Genomic DNA, 18,788 nt, shown 5'->3' with positions numbered 1-18,788 from the left:
GCCTGGGGAATGAACAAGCCTTGCAAGCGGTCCCAGATCCTGTCTCTTTTGCAGAGGGATAAAGTGTCTATAGCATTTTTTCAGGAAACCCACTTCCGTGAGGGTAAGATCCCCAAGTTAGCTCCTAAAAAATTCTCCCAATGGTTCCATAGCACCTATAGTTCGGCTAGCAGGGGTGTCAGCATAGCGATACACAAACAGCTGCCTTTTAAGCTTTCTGCTGTCTCCTCGGACCCTGAGGGTCGTTACCTGTTTGTTAAAGGCACTATCGCTGACACACCTGTTACCCTGGCGAACGTCTATGCTCCTAATAGGGGGCAGGTCGCTTGGCTCGTTCAGACCCTTGGCTTATTGTCCTCCTTCCAGGAAGGAATGGTGCTTCTAGGAGGCGATTTTAATGTCACCCTTGAGCCCTCGTTAGATTCCTCGAATGGGAAGTCCGCCATTACACATGTACGCTTACGGCGTCTTAAATTAGCTCTACAGAAATTAGGAGTTGTAGATGTTTGGCGCACCATCCATCCCTCTAGTAAGGATTATACTTTTTATTCAGCTGCTAAATCTTCCTACCATAGACTCGACTATCTGTTTCTATCTAGACCTCACACTAATAGGGTTCTCCGGTCCCACATAGGGAACATCACCTTGTCTGACCATGCTCCTGTGTTTTTGAGTGTTTCTCTGCTGGACCTCCCAAAGAGGGAATGGAATTGGCGTATTAATGACACTATTTTATCCGACCCCTCCCACGCTGCTAAATTATCTTCTATCATATCCGAATTTTTTGCACTTAACACCCTAGGCCCAGATGCACCCTCCCCCGCTATCACATGGGAAGCCCATAAGGCGTTCCTAAGAGGAGAACTGATAGCCTTAGGTACCCATATTAAGAAGCAGAGGAATCATGCAATTTCGACGCTTCTCTCCCAGATACAGGCCTTGGAATTGACACACTTAAATGTGCCTCAGATCTTGCAGAGGCCCGTACAAAACTTAAAAACTTGCTCAACATTACCTCAGCCAAGCTCCTTTTAAGGGCTAAGTTCCGCTCCTACGCCCATGGGGACAAGGGGAATAGGTTAATGTCCGCCCTCGTTAAGAAACAAAAGTCCGACTCTTTCATTGCAGCTGTTAAGGATAACAAAGGCACTTTACATAAGAGCACTCCTGAAATAGCGGACCCCTTCTGCGCCTTTTATAGGGACCTCTATAACCTAGCCCCACCCAACCAACTAACACCTCCGCAATTAGCAGAGGCTACAGAGAAATTCCTATCCTCCATCCAGCTCCCCTCCATCACCCCTCCATCACCCCGTCTCAATCGGCCCAGCTTCTAGCCCCGATAACGGACGCAGAAATAGGCAAGGTCCTTTCCACTATCCCTTCCGGGAAAAGCCCAGGACCTGATGGCTTTACTATTGCCTACTACAAAACCTTTAAGCGTCTTTTAATTCCCCAGTTCAACACCCTCTGTAACTACTTACTCAATGGAGGATCACTCCCCCCCCAATCGCTTTCAGCCCATATCACGGTAATCCACAAAGACAACAAGGACCCCCTACATTGCGGGAGCTACCGCCCTATCTCGCTTTTAAACACTGATGTGAAGTAGTGGGCCAAGATTTTGGCTCAGCGGATCCAGGCAGTTCTCCCTGACATTATCAATAAGGAGCAAGTAGGATTCGTCTCTGGCAGACAGGGGAGTGAAAACACGGTCCGTGTCATACACCTAATCATGCATGCCCGGCAGAAATCTATGCCACTAGCTCTTCTCAGTACAGATGCAGAGAAGGCCTTTGACAGGATCAGCTGGCACTTTATGTCCCGAGCGCTATCGAGATTTTGCCTTCCAGACCAATTCATCTCCTCTGTCTTCTCACTTTATTCGCTCCCCTCTGCCAGAGTCAGGATCAATGGCACACTTTCTCCTGCCTTCCCCATTGCTAATGGGACAAGGCAAGGCTGCCCTTTATCTCCTGCCCTTTTTGTCATTGTCATGGAGACGCTGCTGGCCAAAATTAGACAAGACCCGGACATCCAGGGGATAACCTTAGGGTCCCACACCCACTCTACAGCTGCTTTCGCAGATGATTTATTAGTCATCACTTTCAATCCCCTGACCTCATTCCCCAGACTTCAAGCCCTGTTTGAAGAATATGGACAGGTATCCAACTTTAAAATTAACTACAGCAAGTCACAAGCATTAAATATCACCTGTCCGGCCACATACGTAGAAACGCTCAAACGCACTACTGCTTTTTCGTGGGCCCCCAAATCAATCCCGTTCCTAGGTACCCACTTGTCGGCGAAACCTGAAGATCTCTACGAGCTTAATCAAGCCCCTCTGCTTAGGTCCATTAGATCTCATTTACACTCTCTAAAACTCCTGTTTATCTCGTGGATTGGTAAGAAAAACTATATCAAAGCCTTTATTGTTCCTAAACTACTCTACCTTATCCAAACGCTTCCTATTTGGCTACCCCATTCCTTCTTTGTGGAGGTTCGCAGAGTATTCTCAGCCTTTTATACTAGAGTATTCTCAGCCTTTATATGGTCAGGTAAGTCCCCTAGATTGGCGTACACCACTCTCACTCGGGAGAGAAGACTGGGAGGCTTCGGCCTCCTCGACATTTACCTCTATTACAAGGCGTCTATGCTTAACAGAGCCCTGAGCCTCCTCTCCTGGCGCCCTCTCAGTCTTGTCTCCCAACTGGAGTGTGATATGCTCTCCTACAATGACAAGCTGGTTTTATGGGGCCTGCGCAAGTGCACAGCTAACAACAAATATATTTCGCCTCTATGGAAAGGGTTGCTACTAGAATGGTCTAAATTGTACCAGGCCTCGCCCCTTACATTCCCGAATCCAAATCTCCCTTTGCATCTGCTTCAATACCACATACACCCCACCACCTCAGCAGCATCCGGTATTTGGGCGCTGTTATCCAACCTGAAGCTTCAGGACGTTATCTCCGAATCTGGATCTTTAGACTGGAGCAAAATCCTGGCTCTCCCAAAAGTCCAGAGTGCTTCGTTTTTAGCGACTATGGCCTTCAAAAAGGATCTACCGCTCCTTGATAAACTACCACTACCCCCGACAGATCCCTCCTGGTTAGAAGGGAAATTGTCCCAAACTCAACGCCCACGGAAACCTCTCTCCACATTCTATAAGGAGTTGCTCTCCTCCGCCCCTCCAGATCTGTGGTTCCTTTCTGCCTGGGAGACAGAGCTGTCCGTAACTCTGTCCGATCCTGAAAAGGCCTTTATCCTCACACACTCGCACGGATTCAACCGTTGCATCAGAATTCAAGCTAATTCCTATAAACTGCTTACAAGGTGGTACAAAACGCCTGAATACCTTCATAAGCTCAATCCTACTATCCCGGAGCACTGCTGGAGGTGCGGAGGAGATGTAGGCTCTCTCTCCCATATATGGTGGAATTGTGCGAAAATACGACCCTTCTGGTCAGAGATTGAAGCTGTCATAAACAAAGCTTGTAGTACCCATGTCAGATTTGATGCTAAACTCCTGTTATTGTGGTGTCCTAACAGTACGCTCACCCCCTCTAAGTCGAATCTCCCGACTATGCTTATAACGGCAGCTCGCCTACTGGTCCCATTGCTATAGAAAAACGACTCGCCTCCTTCTCTCTAAATGTGGACCGAGAAAGTGGATCAACTGTTCCGTTTTGAAGAACTGGCACATTAGGAAACTAATTCTAGGGCTGTGTTTGTTAAAACATGGTCCCCCTGGAAGCAATACCGTGGCTTCTAGTTACATAGGATTCTGGCATCTAACACCCCTTCCCTCCTTCCCCCCCCCCCCCCCTATCCCTGTGTCTTGTCCCCCCCCCCCTTATTATTTCTGTATCTGCACATAATATTATGTCTCTTAGTTACATGACAACTGCTCCAGTTATGAATCGCTTACTATTTTAGCTTTTTTCCAGCTGCGCCTGGTGCATAAGCTATGGTCTTTGTCATATGACTACATGCGTTTTCTTCAATAAAAATAAAATTGGTTAAGAATATAACTACTATAATACTGCTCCTATGTACAAGAATATAATTACTATAATACTGCTCCTATGTACAAGAATATAACTACTATAATACTGCTCCTATGTACAAGAAGATAACTACTATAATACTGCTCCTATGTACAAGAATATAACTACTATAGGGGCGGAGCCTAGCCACGCTGCTGAATGGCTGCACACGCTTGAGCTCCTCCAGCATTCCGGCTCATTTGCCCTATTTAAGCTTCTAATTTGATTGATTATGGGGAAACCTGGCAAAGATAAGAACAGAGGAAGCTCAGAGTCGACCCCACTGCGCTCCAAATTACCAGAGATGGAGAAGTTTCTTCGGAAAACACCGAGGCTTACTGCTCAGAAGGGCCCCAATATGGCGACATCTATTACTAATGACTCCGATGCAGGAGACATCTCAGACGCAGGCAGCGGCTCCGATATCTCAGACGGGAGACCCAGAGATAAGCCCCTCTCAGAACGGACTCTCCGACGTGTCCTTGAAGCTGCCCTCTCGCCTCTTAAGCAAGACTTGTCAGACATTAAGGATGATATAAAGCACCTGGGTCAGAGGGTTGTCTCGTTAGAAACAGCACAAGAAGCTATCATGACTTATGAGGGTAAAGCTTCGGAGGTGCTGACGTCTCACAAGGCCTTACTGAACGATGCCTTCCTGAAGCTGGAGGATCAGGAAAATCGTAGTCGCCGGCGCAACATTCGCATTCGCGGCCTACCTGAGTCGATTGCGGCGGAGGCCTTACCGACAGTTGCGCGCGAAATATTTTCCATGATGCTTGATCCGGATAGAGCGGCAGGAATCGTGGTGGAGCGCATACATAGGGCGCTGCGCCCCAGGCCTAAACCGCAAGAGCCACCACGTGACGTGATTTGTGGCCTGTTGAGCTACGTCGACACCGCAGCCCTCCTGAAACGGCAACGCGAGATGGAGGTACTTGAGTACGAAAATACCCCGATCCAGATGTTCCAGGATGTCGCGCCATCCACCTTGGCCAAGCGGCGCCTGTTCAAGCCTCTCCTGGATGTCCTGCGGAAGACGTCGACTCCGTTCCGATGGCTATATCCTTTTGGGCTGGCGGTCTCCAGGAATAGTAAACTACTTACCGTACGCTCACCAGCGGATCTTGATTCTGTTTGGAGGTCCCTGGATGTTCCCCCTGTGGAAATCCCTTCATGGTTACCGGCCGACCAAGATGGCCCCCTACCTACTCCACCTCGTGTCTTGGCCTGGCAGAAGGCCTCCGCAGGCAGATCGGATCGTTTGGGACGCGGCAAGATGGACAGGGCCCTCACCTGAGCCCGCCGCTCCGGCCATGTTCGTAAGCATGTATCGTTGATATCTCATTTCTCCAGGCCTGGAGATGACTGTCTCTCAACCACCTGTTTTAATGTTTATTATAGGCGAACTTGGCCTCTCCCCTGGTTTTCATTTTACGGCCTACATTATATTTCGGGTCTATGTTTTATATATGATGTCATAACAGATTTGTGACGCTTCTCTGTTTCCACTGGTCGCTACCTCTGGGACTGCGAGCTCTATTCCCCACCTGAAGGGTGAAGACCGGATAGATACCGGTGCTGGACGTATTTGTGTTCTGGTCTATATGTTTCGGACCATACGGTGCTTTACTTGCCCCCTCGCTAGTCCAATCCTGTCTTGGCTGGTGATAAGTAAAGCATTCACTCCACCTCGGATGGGTACTTGTCCGAGCTGGTCATTTGCCAGTTTAATATGTTTATGGTTATCTCCCCTATTTTATTTTCTATGTTCTCCTCTCCCCCCTTTCCTTTCCTCTGCTCATATCAACTGTGTGCTATTCAGTGCTCCCATGGGTGTCATGGGCTCTTACCCACCTGATTGTATGCCGAAATGTCTTCTATTGTAGTCGCCTCGCTAAATGCACATGGACTGAACGAGCCATGCAAAAGGTCTCAAACGCTGTCTCTCCTTCTGAGGGATAAAGTTTCAGTGGCTTTTCTGCAGGAGACCCACTTCAGAACAGGCAAAATCCCTAACTTTCCCCCTAAGAAATTTGTCCAATGGTTTCACAGTACCCATGATTCTGCTAGTAGGGGAGTTAGTATAGCTGTGCATAAGTGCCTTCCCTTCAAGCATACCGCTACCTCTGCAGACCCAGAGGGCAGGTACATCTTTGTAAAGGGTGTACTGGGTGATTCCCCAGTGACGTTTGCCAATTTGTATGCCCCTAATAAAGGCCAAGTACCATGGCTCGTTCAGTCCCTTGCTTTATTATCCTCCTTTTCAGAGGGGTTATTGGTTTTAGGGGGCGACTTCAATGTTGCTCTAGAGCCAGCGGTGGACACCTCGGTGGGCAGACCCTCTGTGTCCTATAGGCTCTTGAAAAGGCTAAAAGTTTCTCTGAGAAGGCTGAAGGTCTTGGACGTCTGGCGTACTCTAAACCCCAATGGCCGAGATTACACATTTTACTCGCATGCCAAGATGTCTTTCCACAGATTGGATTATCTGTTCCTATCCGATTCGCATATACGTAATGTCTCTGGAGCCCGGATAGGTAACATCACACTGTCCGACCATGCCCCTGTTATTATTAACCTCTCCCTGTACGGTCCTCAGAGGAAAGAGCGCTTATGGCGTCTCAATGACACTTTGGTTTTAGATCCTACACACGCTGGCAAAATTAAGGCCTTGATTTCAGAATTTTTTGCGCTAAATGATACTCCAGACTCCCCTCCTTCTCCTTCCATATTATGGGAATCTCACAAGGTAGTTATCAGGGGGGAACTCATTGCCCTTGGGGCTTATGTAAAAAAACAAAGGATGCAGGCTTTAGATGCCTTACTGGCGTCCATCGCTCGCCTTGAGTCCTCCCACAAGGAATCACGAGCCTTAAGCACGTTGGCAGAACTGACTGAAGCCAGAACGCGCTTAAAAAATTTATTAAATGTCACCTCTGCGAAGCTGGTGTTACGATCACGTTTCAAGGCTTATGCCCATGGGAATAGAGGAAACAGACTGATGTCGGCCATTGCCAAGAAGCAGTTCTCGGACTCCTTTGTTTCCTCTATTAAAGATTCCAAGGGAACGGTACATAAGTCCACCCCAGATGTCGCCAAAGCATTTTGCGCCTTCTATGAGGCATTATATAATTTACCCCCTCCAACTGGGGCTACCCCTAATGATCTCTCCGAGGCCACAGACAAATTTTTGCAGACCCTGAACCTCCCTTCCATATCCTCATCCAAGGCTTCCCTTCTGACTAGGCCCATCTCTGATTCGGAGATTCGTACGGTTCTCATGTCTATCCCTTCGGGTAAAAGCCCTGGGCCCGATGGATTTTCCATAGCCTACTATAAATTCTTTCAGGATGTTTTAATCCCTCGTTTCAGGAATTTGTGCAACTACCTTCTGACTGGGGGCTCCCTTGCTCCTCACTCCTTATTGGCGCACATTACTGTCCTCCACAAGGAAAACAAGGACCCGACTTGCTGCAGTAACTATAGGCCGATCTCCTTGCTTAATAATGATGTGAAGTGGTGGGCGAAGATTTTGGCTTCCAGGCTCCAAGACGTTCTGCCTGATATTGTCCATGAGGAGCAAGTAGGTTTTGTCCATGGCAGACAGGGGTCTGAAAACATGGTGCGGCTTCTCCATCTTATTAACTGGGCCAAACGATCCTCTAAGCCCTTAGTCTTGGTGAGTACAGATGCGGAAAAGGCCTTCGACAGGGTCAGTTGGCACTTTATGTTGCGGACCCTGTCGAGGTTTGGCCTCCCAGATCAGTTTGTTAACGCCATTTTCACTTTATATTCGGCCCCCTCTGCCATGGTCAAAGTCAATGGAGCACTATCCCCACCATTTCGCATCACCAATGGAACGAGGCAAGGATGTCCCCTCTCTCCTGCATTATTCGTATTAGTTATGAAGACCCTTTTATGTACAATTAGAGCGGACCCGGGTATCAAAGGCATTCAGGTGGGCCCCTATACCCATGTTACTGCAGCATTTGCGGATGACCTTTTAGTCATGACCTCCAATCCTAGAGAGGCCTTGCCCAAATTGCTGAATATATTTGAGGATTTTGGATTCGTATCTAATTTTAAAATAAATTATGGGAAATCCATGGCGCTCAACATTTCCTGTCCCCAAACTGTGGTCAACAATCTTAAGCGCAGCACCCCGTTTACCTGGGCCTCCAGAGACATTACGTTTTTGGGGACACATATCTCGGCTACTGTCAGGATCTAGCCTCCCACAACTATGTGCCGCTCCTGCAAACTGTCCGCAACCATCTGCAAAATCTGAAACTTCCATTTGTTTCCTGGGTCGGAAGGAACAATTACCTTAAAACCTTTATCCTCCCCAAATTTTTATATTTGTTGCAATCCCTCCCTATTTGGCTTCCTAACTCATATTTCACAGAAGTCCGCCGAGTGTTCACACGCTTCCTCTGGAATGGCAAATCACCCCGTATTGCCTATTCTGTCCTCACAAGGGATAGGAGGTTTGGAGGCTTTGGGATGCCAGATGTAAAGTCATATTACACGGCTGTTCAGCTGTGTAGATGTGTGGCTACTCTATCCCGCCAATCTAGCTCCCTTTGCTCACGTCTTGAGTCTGTACTGCTCACCAACCAAGACCAGCTTACTTTATGGGGTGTTAGGCCTTTCTCAGCCAATCACTACGCATCTTCTCCGGTCTGGAAGGGATTGCTGGTAGAGTGGTCCAAAATGGTTCAATCTCATCTATTTAGCTTCCCGAATCCCTGTATGCCTCTTAAATTATTGCAAAGCTACATTCACCCTTCTGTGTCAAACCCCTCTGGGATCTGGTCTAGGCTCGCTGACGTGTCCCTGCGGGATGTCCTTCTCCCAGACGGTAGTTTACACTGGGGTTCCATAATGGACCGCCCTGAGGTTAAAGCTGCACCATTTTTCCATTTGGCAAATTTCAAAAGGGATACTGCGTTATGTACTGGGTCCTTTGCTGGTAGTAGTTCCCCTTCCTGGCTCGAGAGGAAAGTCTTAACTATTAAACCCCCCCTTAGACCACTGTCCCAGATGTATAAGGAAATGCTCTCCTCCTTACCCCCGGAGCTCCGATATGTGACCTCCTGGGAGCGGGAGCTATCTCTGACTCTTACAGAAACGGAGAGAGCCTTTGTCTTAGCCCACTCACACGGCTTCAACCGTTGTGTGAGTATTCAGGAGAATTCCTTTAAGCTCCTCAGCAGGTGGTACAAAACGCCTGAATTCTTGCATTATTTTAACCCAGAAGTTCCTGAACAGTGCTGGAGGTGTGGCATAGAAACTGGCTCCTTGTCACACATCTGGTGGCAATGCCATAAGATCCAATCGTATTGGAAACTGGTAGAGTCACTGATAAATCATATCTGCAAAACCAGAATTGTCCTGGACGCTAAGCTCGTCCTGTTATGGTGCCCTAATAGTACCCTCACTCCCGCCAAGAACAATCTCCCGACGATGCTGATCACAGCAGCTAAGTTACTTATACCCTTTCTATGGAAAGATGACTCCCCTCCGACTCTCCCTATGTGGACCGATAAGGTGGACCAGATATACCGCTTTGAGGAGCTGGCGCATTGGGAAACCAACAGACGTCCCCGCTTCTTAAAATTGTGGTCCCCGTGGAGAGCGTATAGGAATTTTACATGACAGAGCAGGTTTCTTCCCTTCCCTGTTCTCCCTACCCCCTCTCCTCCCTAAATGTTCCTTCCCATGTTCCCCCTCCCCCCCTCTTGCTGTATATCTCTGACTGATGGCTATAATCGCTTGTTGTGTCTACACGTGACTTGTATGATGGATATTTATTCTTGTGCCTTAATGTCACTGTACTGATGTCATGTGTGGGCATATGGCCTTGATTTTACTTTAATAAAAAGAAATATGGTTAAGAATATAACTACTATAATACTGCTCCTATGTACAAGAATATAACTACTATAATACTGCTCCTATGTACAAGAATATAACTACTATAATACTGCTCCTATGTACAAGAATATAACTACTATAATACTGCTCCTATGTACAAGAATATAACTACTATAGTACGGCTCCTATGTACAAGAATATAACTACTATAATACTGCTCCTATGTACAAGAATATAACTACTATAATACTGCTCCTATGTATAAGAATATAACTACTATAATACTGATCCTATGTACAAGAATATAATTACTATAATACTACCTCCTATGTACAAAAATATAACTACCATAATACTGCCTAATATGTACAAGAATATAACTACTATAATACTGCTCCTATGTACAAGAATATAACTACTATAATACTGCCTCCTATGTACAAGAATATAACTACTATAATACTGCCTCCTATGTACAAGAATATGACTACTATAATACTGCTCCTATGTACAAGAATATAACTACTATAATACTGCCTCCTATGTACAAGAATATAACTACTATAATACTGCTCCTATGTACAAGAAGATAACTACTATAATACTGCTCCTATGTACAAGAAGATAACTACTATAATACTGCTCTTATGTACAAGAATATAACTACTATAATACTTCTCCTATGTACAAGAATATAACTGCTATAATACTGCTCCTATGTACAAGAATATAACTACTATAATACTGCTCCTATGTACAAGAAGATAACTACTACAGTGTGACATGCTCACCTATAAGGATAAGCTGGCTCTATGGGGCTTACGCAAATGCACTGCTAATAACAAGTATGCCTCGCCTTTATGGAAGGGTTTGTTATTGGAATGGTCCAAATTATACCAGGCCTCGGTCCTCCAGTTCCCTAGTATGAATCTTCCCTTACACCTGCTTCAGTCCTATATTCATCCTACCACCTCTGAAGCATCAGGGATTTGGGCCATGTTATCTAGCCTCAAACTACAAGACATTATATCTGAGTCCGGAGCCTTAGACTGGAGCAAAATTTATGCACTCCCGAGGGTTCAGGCGGCCTCTTTCTTGGCGGGTATGGCCTTTAAAAAGGATCTGGCGATTCTTGAAACAATACCCAGACCCACAACGGATCCCTCATGGATAGAAGGGAAACTTTCTAATGACCAGCGCCCACGGAAGCCTCTTTCCACATTCTATAGGGCGCTACTCTCCTCCGCCCCTCCAGATCTGTGGTTTCTCGCAGCCTGGGAAAAGGAGTTATCCACAACTCTGTCCGAACCTGAGAAAGCGTTCATCCTCACACACTCGCATGGATTTAACCGTTGCATTAAGATTCAAGCTAACTCTTACAAATTATTTACAAGATGGTACAAAACACCAGAATTCCTCCATAAGCTCAACCCTGCTATCCCAGACAGTTGCTGGAGGTGTGGAGGAGGTCCTGGCTCTCTATCTCATATTTGGTGGAGTTGTGAGGAAATCAAGCCTTTCTGGGTAGAAGTGGTGGCAGCTATAAACAAGGTCTGTAATAACCGGGTTAGATTAGACGCAAAGCTCCTGTTACTATGGTGCCCTAACGGCACGCTTGCCCCCTCAAAATCCAATCTCCCAACCATGCTTATTACGGCAGCCCGACTGTTGATCCCACTGTTGTGGAAGAATGACTCGCCCCCATCCTTCTTAATGTGGATCGAGAAAACCGACCAATTATATCGGTTCGAAGAGCTAGCCCACTGGGAAACCCACTCTAGAGCGGTATATATTCTGTACAAGAATATAACTACTATAATACTGCTCCTATGTACAAGAATATAACTACTATAATACTGCTCCTATGTACAAGTATATAACTACTATAATACTGCCTCCTATGTACAAGAATATAACTACTATAATACTGCTCCTATGTACAAGAATATAACTACTATAATACTGCCTATGTCCAAAAATATAACTGCATCCCCCTAGGTAAGTAACTAGTAAAAAGAGATGAGCAAATCAATTCAACACAAATCTGATTCATCTCAAATTTCAAAAAAATTCTTCCCCCAAACTAGGGATCGACCGATATTGATTTTTTTAGAGCCAATACTGATAACCTGTGAACTTTCAGGTCGATAGCCGATAACTTAAACAGATATCCTGTGCAAAAAAAATTCTGTTACAGCGTTCACTACAGATTTTTTTTAAAATATATTTTAATACTTTGGACTTTTCGGACGTGGCAATATGTGATATGTTTATTTATTTTTTGTTTATATATTTTATATTCAAAATTGGGAAAGGGTGTGATTTATATTTAATATTTTGGTGTTTTTTTAAACTTTTTGTTTCTACTTTTTGTTTCATAACTATTTCCCCCCATAGGGGCTAGAACCTGGGATCTTTTAATCCTTTTTTTTATTCACCCTAATAGAGGTCTATTAGGGTGCCTAGGACTTCACACTCTCCCTGCTGCCCTGTGCATAGTACACACAGCAGCAGGGAGATTACCATGGCAGCCAGAGCTGCAGTAGCATCCTGGCTGCCATGGTAACCGATCGGAGCCCCAGGATTACACTGCTGGGGCTCTGATCAGAAGCTGCCACTGCACCACCAATGAGGAGGAGGAGAGGGGACCCTTTGGCCACTGCCACCAATGAGCCACCAATGATTTTAATACTGGGGGGTGGGGGGAAGGCGGACTGCACCACCAATGTTTTTAATTCTGGGGAGGGCGCACTGCGCCACCAATCATAATTAGCATTTAATACCGGAGGCGGCTGTGTCGGCGCAGAATCACATAGCCGGCACCCTGCCTCTGACAGGGAGCTGCGATCAGCGGCAGCAGTTAACCCATCAGGTGCAGCACCTGAGGGGTTAACTGCGGCTGATTGCAGCTTCCGGTCAAATGGGCTGGGTACCGCCTCCTGTATTCGTTTTAGACGTTAATTATCATTGGTGGCGCAGTGCGCCCGCCCCTCCTCCTCCCTTCTCTCCTCATTGGCAGCGGCTCGGCACAGGGGGAGGGAGAAAGTGACTCCTTCTCCCCTGTGCTGCTGAGGGAACATGAGTGCGCTGACACGATACCGATAACTCAAAAAATCATGAAAATTGGCCGATAATATCGGTAACCCTGATAATCGGTCGATCCCTACTCCAAACTAAAAAGAAGTTTTGGCGATTCACTTAGAATGATTAACTCAAAAGGCTCCCGCCATTTTGCTTTGAAAATTCAGGACAATACTGAAGGAAACAGGGCAGAGAAGATGCAGAAGAAGGATCACATGAACCTGGACTGGTGGTTTGTCTGGCTTGTAGCCAGTTGTTCTGAAAATGCCTTCTGGTGGTATGTGTAGACACAATTTGCCGCCCTAGGCTTGGGATGTGGCATCCGTTTTCACTGGCAGTACAGAATGGATCATTACGCGCCATTCTAGTATATGGCAGGTATAAGTTTAAATGCCTTCAGCCACCACTAGGGAGTCATTAATAGCTGAAGACATGTTCTTACTGTGGTCAGTGTATAAACAGTATGCAGTAAGCTCTTGGTCTCCCTCTAGTGGTGGCTGCAGATACTGTTATCTCCATTATGTAACTTTATGGCTTTGCAGATATTTAGTAGCCATGTATGACAAATAATATGGTTTAATAAGGAGAAAAACCTTGGGCATTTTGGAAAAGTTGCTACAACACAAGAGAAGCTGATTTTCATGGAAAGCAGAGCTTTGGCTGACTGAGGTAATATCACTTCCTTGTTTCTGTCAATGTGAAACAGAGGAGCCATAGGGCAGGGTGTATATGGGCGGTGATATTAGCCTAATCAGTCAGGCAGTACGGCCGTGCAGTGGAGTGGAAGGATGGCATTATACCTAGAAGGGATTGGCAATACGATGAAATGTCAGCAGTGCCTTTTATTCAGGTCATCGCCTCTCTCCTGCAGTTTGGTGATCCATTAGTACCGTGGATAGGAGAATACTAATGCACAGCAATTGGCATTTACACAAGCGACACTGAGAATGGAAGAGACACGTGGTCTCTCACAAAGGAGATGTTGATGACTGCCAACCTCGTAATCACACTCTAATGCCTGGCGTGATCGACGCCTCCACTGTCTCTTCCCATTCTACCTAATGAGATGTAGACGCCTAATGACCACAGACAATATATTGACTGCTTAAAACCACCGCCAGTGACAATTATATTACTGTTTTCTATAAAAAACTAATTTCAGTTATTTAGTAGTAAAAGGGATTTAGATCATAATCATAAGCATTTTTTTGATGTCCATAAACAACGCCACTGTTCCCCAAAGGTTGCGTCTGGTATTGCAGCAATGGCTTGAACATTACTGAGCTGTTACACCTGTAAGTATTTGCAGGGTCTGCACAATTTGATGTGAAGTAGAAAGAGATGTAACTTTCTCCTTTTTTTTATTTTTTTTGGCTCTTTTCAATACCTCTGCTTGTGGTCAGGCAATGGAAAGATTTACATTTACAGTTAGAGGCCATAAATATGCCCCGATCAACTGTTTCTTAGGGCTGATGCGGACGGGAATTTGTGCCCCGTTCCCTTGCACTCAGCTGAGTGGATGCCGTTTGCTGATGCGGGCCCATTGAGTTGAATGGGGCCACGATCGGCGATATATGGTCGGCACCACAATTTTTTTTTAAATTTTAGTGCTTCCGTGGGCTTCCGATACGTGCCTCCTCTCCATATCTTGCGGATTGTGGACCCTTTCAAGTCAATCTGCAGTACGGCCTGCACACGGCCGGTGCCCACATATTGCGGACTTGTCATTTGCCTGAGCTCGTGTGCATGAGCCCTTAAAGAGGTGGTCTCTTTTCAAACCAGCGCTAAGGTTTAACTACTTTTGTAATTGTATTTAAAATTTTGAAAAACTGCCGAGTTATTCAATGAAATCTATCTGTATAGCGCCACCTGCTGTTTGCTCTTCTTCTACATGTAATTTGTTTGTCCTGCTCACTGAGATAGAAGCACATGCTCACTTCCATCCTTCAAAGGCCACTAGCTGCAGCAGAAAGGACATGTTCCTTGAGAAAGGACACGCCTCCTGAGATGACGGCTTGAAATAAATCTAGCGGAACAATTGGAGTAGTGAATGAGGAGATCTATGGATTCATGTGAGGTCCAGGGCTGGTTAGAAAGAGATTGTCATGTACTATATGATTTCTGATTTTCATTTTTTTGCAAAAACACCTGATGGATAACTACAACCCAGCAAGATATGCCCTTTTAAAGCTACAGTGTTTCTAGAAAAAAAAATATATATATATGTTTCCTTCATTGGCAGACATTCTGTGTATGGACCAGCTTCTTTCCATGTGACTGACCCATGTTCATTGGTCCTACAGGTGACAACTCTGGTAAACACAAGCAGCAAGGGCCCATCGGGTAAAAAGAAAGGTCGGTCTAAAAAGGCTCATGTCCTGGCGGCCTCCGTGGAACAAGCCACTCAAAACTTTTTGGAAAAAGGAGAACAGATTGCGAAAGAAAGTCAAGACCTAAAGGAGGAGTTGATCGCCGCCGTGGAGGACGTCAGGAAACAAGGTATGGTGCCTGCTAAATTTGTTCTCCTCGTCAGAATGTCTAACGAATGGAAGACTTCAGAAAAGCCTGCATTACATGTGGGATGTTCTGTGGACTTTGCTTCTGTGTGCAAAAGACTCTGAGGCATGACTGTGGGAGAAAACAGACTTAAAGGGGTTGTCTCATCTCAGACAATGGGGCATATCGCTAGGCTATTTCTGTTGGGCCCATAGAAGTGAATGGGAACGGTGGCAGATCGTGCACTCCCATTCAGTTCTATGGGGAGAGTGCTTGATGGTGGCCCGCCCGGAGTCCTCCAGCCACCACTTTGAGGGGCTCCGTTCCCGATATAGGTGAGGGTCCCAGCGGTGGGACCCGCACCTTTAAAACAATGGGGGCATATCCTAGCGATATGCCCCTATTGTCTGAGATGAGACAACCCCTTTAAAGAGAGATACGTGATGGGGAGAACACATGCCGCCATGCACTAGCCATATACAGGACACATGCCACACACCCCACACTGGACAGAGGTTATGCCCGTGACACTCATATGCAGGGCACATGAAGTATATGTGCCAACTACAGACCATACACACATCACACATACCATACCCACATGTAGGACACTCCTGTTCTATTCAAACAGGAACATGCCCTTTACATACAGGATACATACTGCTCATGACCCAATCAGACACTGGACAGCGATTGTGCCCATGCCATTCATAAGTAGGGCACATGCTGCATATGTGTCAGTTACACACTGGGCGCATGGTAGGAGATGTATGTGCCTTGGCCTGTGAATGGTGCTGGAGCCAGAAACCAGGCCAGATGTAGAAAATAGAAAAGTCTCTCTTTAATAAGGTGCAGAATAAGAGTTGTAGTAATCCAATGGTATCAAAACACAGTTCCAAACAATTTACAGCGCAAATCTTCCCAGACAGCAATGTATGAATATCAGCAAGGATGGGGGTTGTAGTACTCCTTCTCTCTATCTTTCCAAAGTCTCTCTCTGCAGAATCTAAGGCTGGCAATGTTATTCATGCATCGAGGGGAACAGGATTAATATACGGTGTGCCAGACCATGTCCAAGTGTGAAGGGTGTATTAACAATGTCCCTCTCACTGCAGTAAAGTCTCTATCAGCCGCAAACAGTGAGCCCCTTACTGACTGACTCCAATGCTCGACCATGAAGATTCTGGAGCTTCTAGTTCTTTCTTTCTCTTTTCCTGGAGCACTGTGAAGCAGAGATGGGTTTCCCTCTGTGGATCTCTCATAGATAATAATTCTCTAGAGAACAGGCCTTGTCCTCTGAGGAGTGAGCTTCCTCTCACTTCCATCATTAGCACACTAAAAACTGAGTTAGAGGAGGACCTAAGTCCATCTCCTTAGTTCCTACAGGGGCACAGTCAGGATTTTTAACCCAAACTTATGTATACAGAGATATGCTGGTACATCACAAGGCATTAACACATTAAATAAGATTACATAACAAGAACAGGTTGTAGATACCCTGATCTTGGTCACACTATGTAAGCACTGCGTCACCTTTACTCTCAGGATCGGTGGGGACTATTGACATTACTGAGGCACAGCTGAACTTCACAAAAGCACATCTCCATTTGAAGTTGTTTACCTTGATCCAAGTGATTTACAGCACTCGATGTAATGTTGAGCGCTAAAATAAAGCCCTCTGCAAGATAAGATGTGCCCTGAAATCGTTCCGCGATTTATCTGCAGCGTTCCGGGGAGACACGACATACATAACATTTTGTTCCATTACAGAGATACATTGTACGTTGTAAGGAAACAGGGTCGCAAACATCTGCGGCATCCAGCGTTAGAGACTCGGGACGAGACAGGTTTATAAGGCGTTATCGTAGATGAAATGTTTACATGTGTATCTGTAAAATCCATCACCTGTAATAAAACCGGGAGAGCGTAATAAGATCTGCGAGCCGCTGATCATCCAGTAAAACCTGCAAATGGAAAATAATTATTAGATTACAGAAAAGACGTTTGACTTTATCTCCTGGTTCTCCCATGTACGGTATCTCAGGTAAGCAGCCGTTCAGCCGCGGGAAAATTAGGTTATTTTTTATATGTATCGGAGGTTTTTACACAGTAAAAGCAAATAATGGCCTTATCTCTCTAGACAGGATAAGGTATAACGAAACACATTATATTTGAATGAAGAATATATAATGCATTTGGAACGTTTTCAGACCCTTTTACTTTTTTCACATTTTGCGATGATTTGGTGATTTAAAAAAAAGTTTTTCCCTTCTAAAATCTTGCATTGACCTACGTATTCAGACCCTTTACTTAGTTGATGCACTGTTGGCAGTTGTTACAGCCTCCAGCCTTCTTGGGGATGATGCCACAAGTTTTTCTCAACTGGATTTGGGTATTTTCTGCCATTCTTCTCTGCAGATCCTCTCAAGCTCTGTCAGATTGGATGGGGATTGTTTATACTTTCACATGGATCCGTCATGGATCTGCACAAGCGCATCCGTTCAGATAATGCAACCGTCTGCATCAGAACGGATCCGTTTGTATTATCTTTAACAAAGCCAAGACGGATCCGTCTTGAACACCATTGAAAGTCAATGGAGGACGGATCAGATTTCTATTGTGCCAGATTGTGTCAGTGAAAACGGATCCGTCACCATTGAATTACATTGTGTGTCAGAACGGATCCATTTGGCTAAGTTTTGTCAGACGGACACACTGCAAGCAGCGTTTTGGTGTTTTCCTCCTAAGCAGAATGGAGGCGGAACGGAGCCAAACTGATGCATTCTGAGCGGACCCTTTTCCATTCAGAACGCATTAAGGGCAAAACTGATCCGTTTTGGACCGCTTGTAAGATCCCTGAACGAAACCAAAACGCTAGTGTGAAAGTAGCCTTAAGTCCCTCCAGAGATGATCGATTGGGTTGAAGTCAGTGTAGTGCCCTGGAGAAGGGGTACTTTGACATTTGGACATTTGTGAACATTTGTCTATTTCCCCTATGCAAAGTTATCAAGTTCTTACTTTATTTTACTTGAAAGGGTTAATGTGCACTATTTAATATTGTGTAACTGCATTTTATATGTATGTTGTGATATATGTATATATCTTGTTCATTCGCACTGAATATTGAGAGACTTTTGGGACTTTGATTAAGAAGCTGGTAATTTTCCACAGCTGAAGAGCATCTTTTGGAGGGAAAAAGCCAGACTTGTTTACCACCAAACCCAGACAGACTGACCTTTTGAATGTCTGGTTTTAGCTCTATTGTTATGTCTGGAAACTTATTTTTGTCTG

General features: G+C 45.5%; 1 protein-coding gene across 6 annotated transcripts in view; it reads left to right on the top strand.

Moving 5' to 3' along the window:
• Nucleotides 1–18,788, top strand: part of CTNNA2 (catenin alpha 2) — a 1,975,930-nt gene that overhangs the window by 129,854 nt on the left and 1,827,288 nt on the right. For all 6 annotated transcript variants that reach the window (XM_044295267.1, XM_044295273.1, XM_044295260.1 and 3 more), the window contains exon 2: nt 15,305–15,500. In XM_044295267.1, coding sequence (XP_044151202.1) covers nt 15,305–15,500 — 196 coding nt within the window. The remainder of the gene's footprint in view (nt 1–15,304; nt 15,501–18,788) is intronic.

This window comes from Bufo gargarizans, chromosome 1 (genome assembly GCF_014858855.1).
Source record: "Bufo gargarizans isolate SCDJY-AF-19 chromosome 1, ASM1485885v1, whole genome shotgun sequence".
In the NCBI taxonomy this organism is placed as follows: Eukaryota; Metazoa; Chordata; class Amphibia; order Anura; family Bufonidae; genus Bufo; species Bufo gargarizans.
This window is presented reverse-complemented; position numbering and strand designations above follow the sequence as displayed.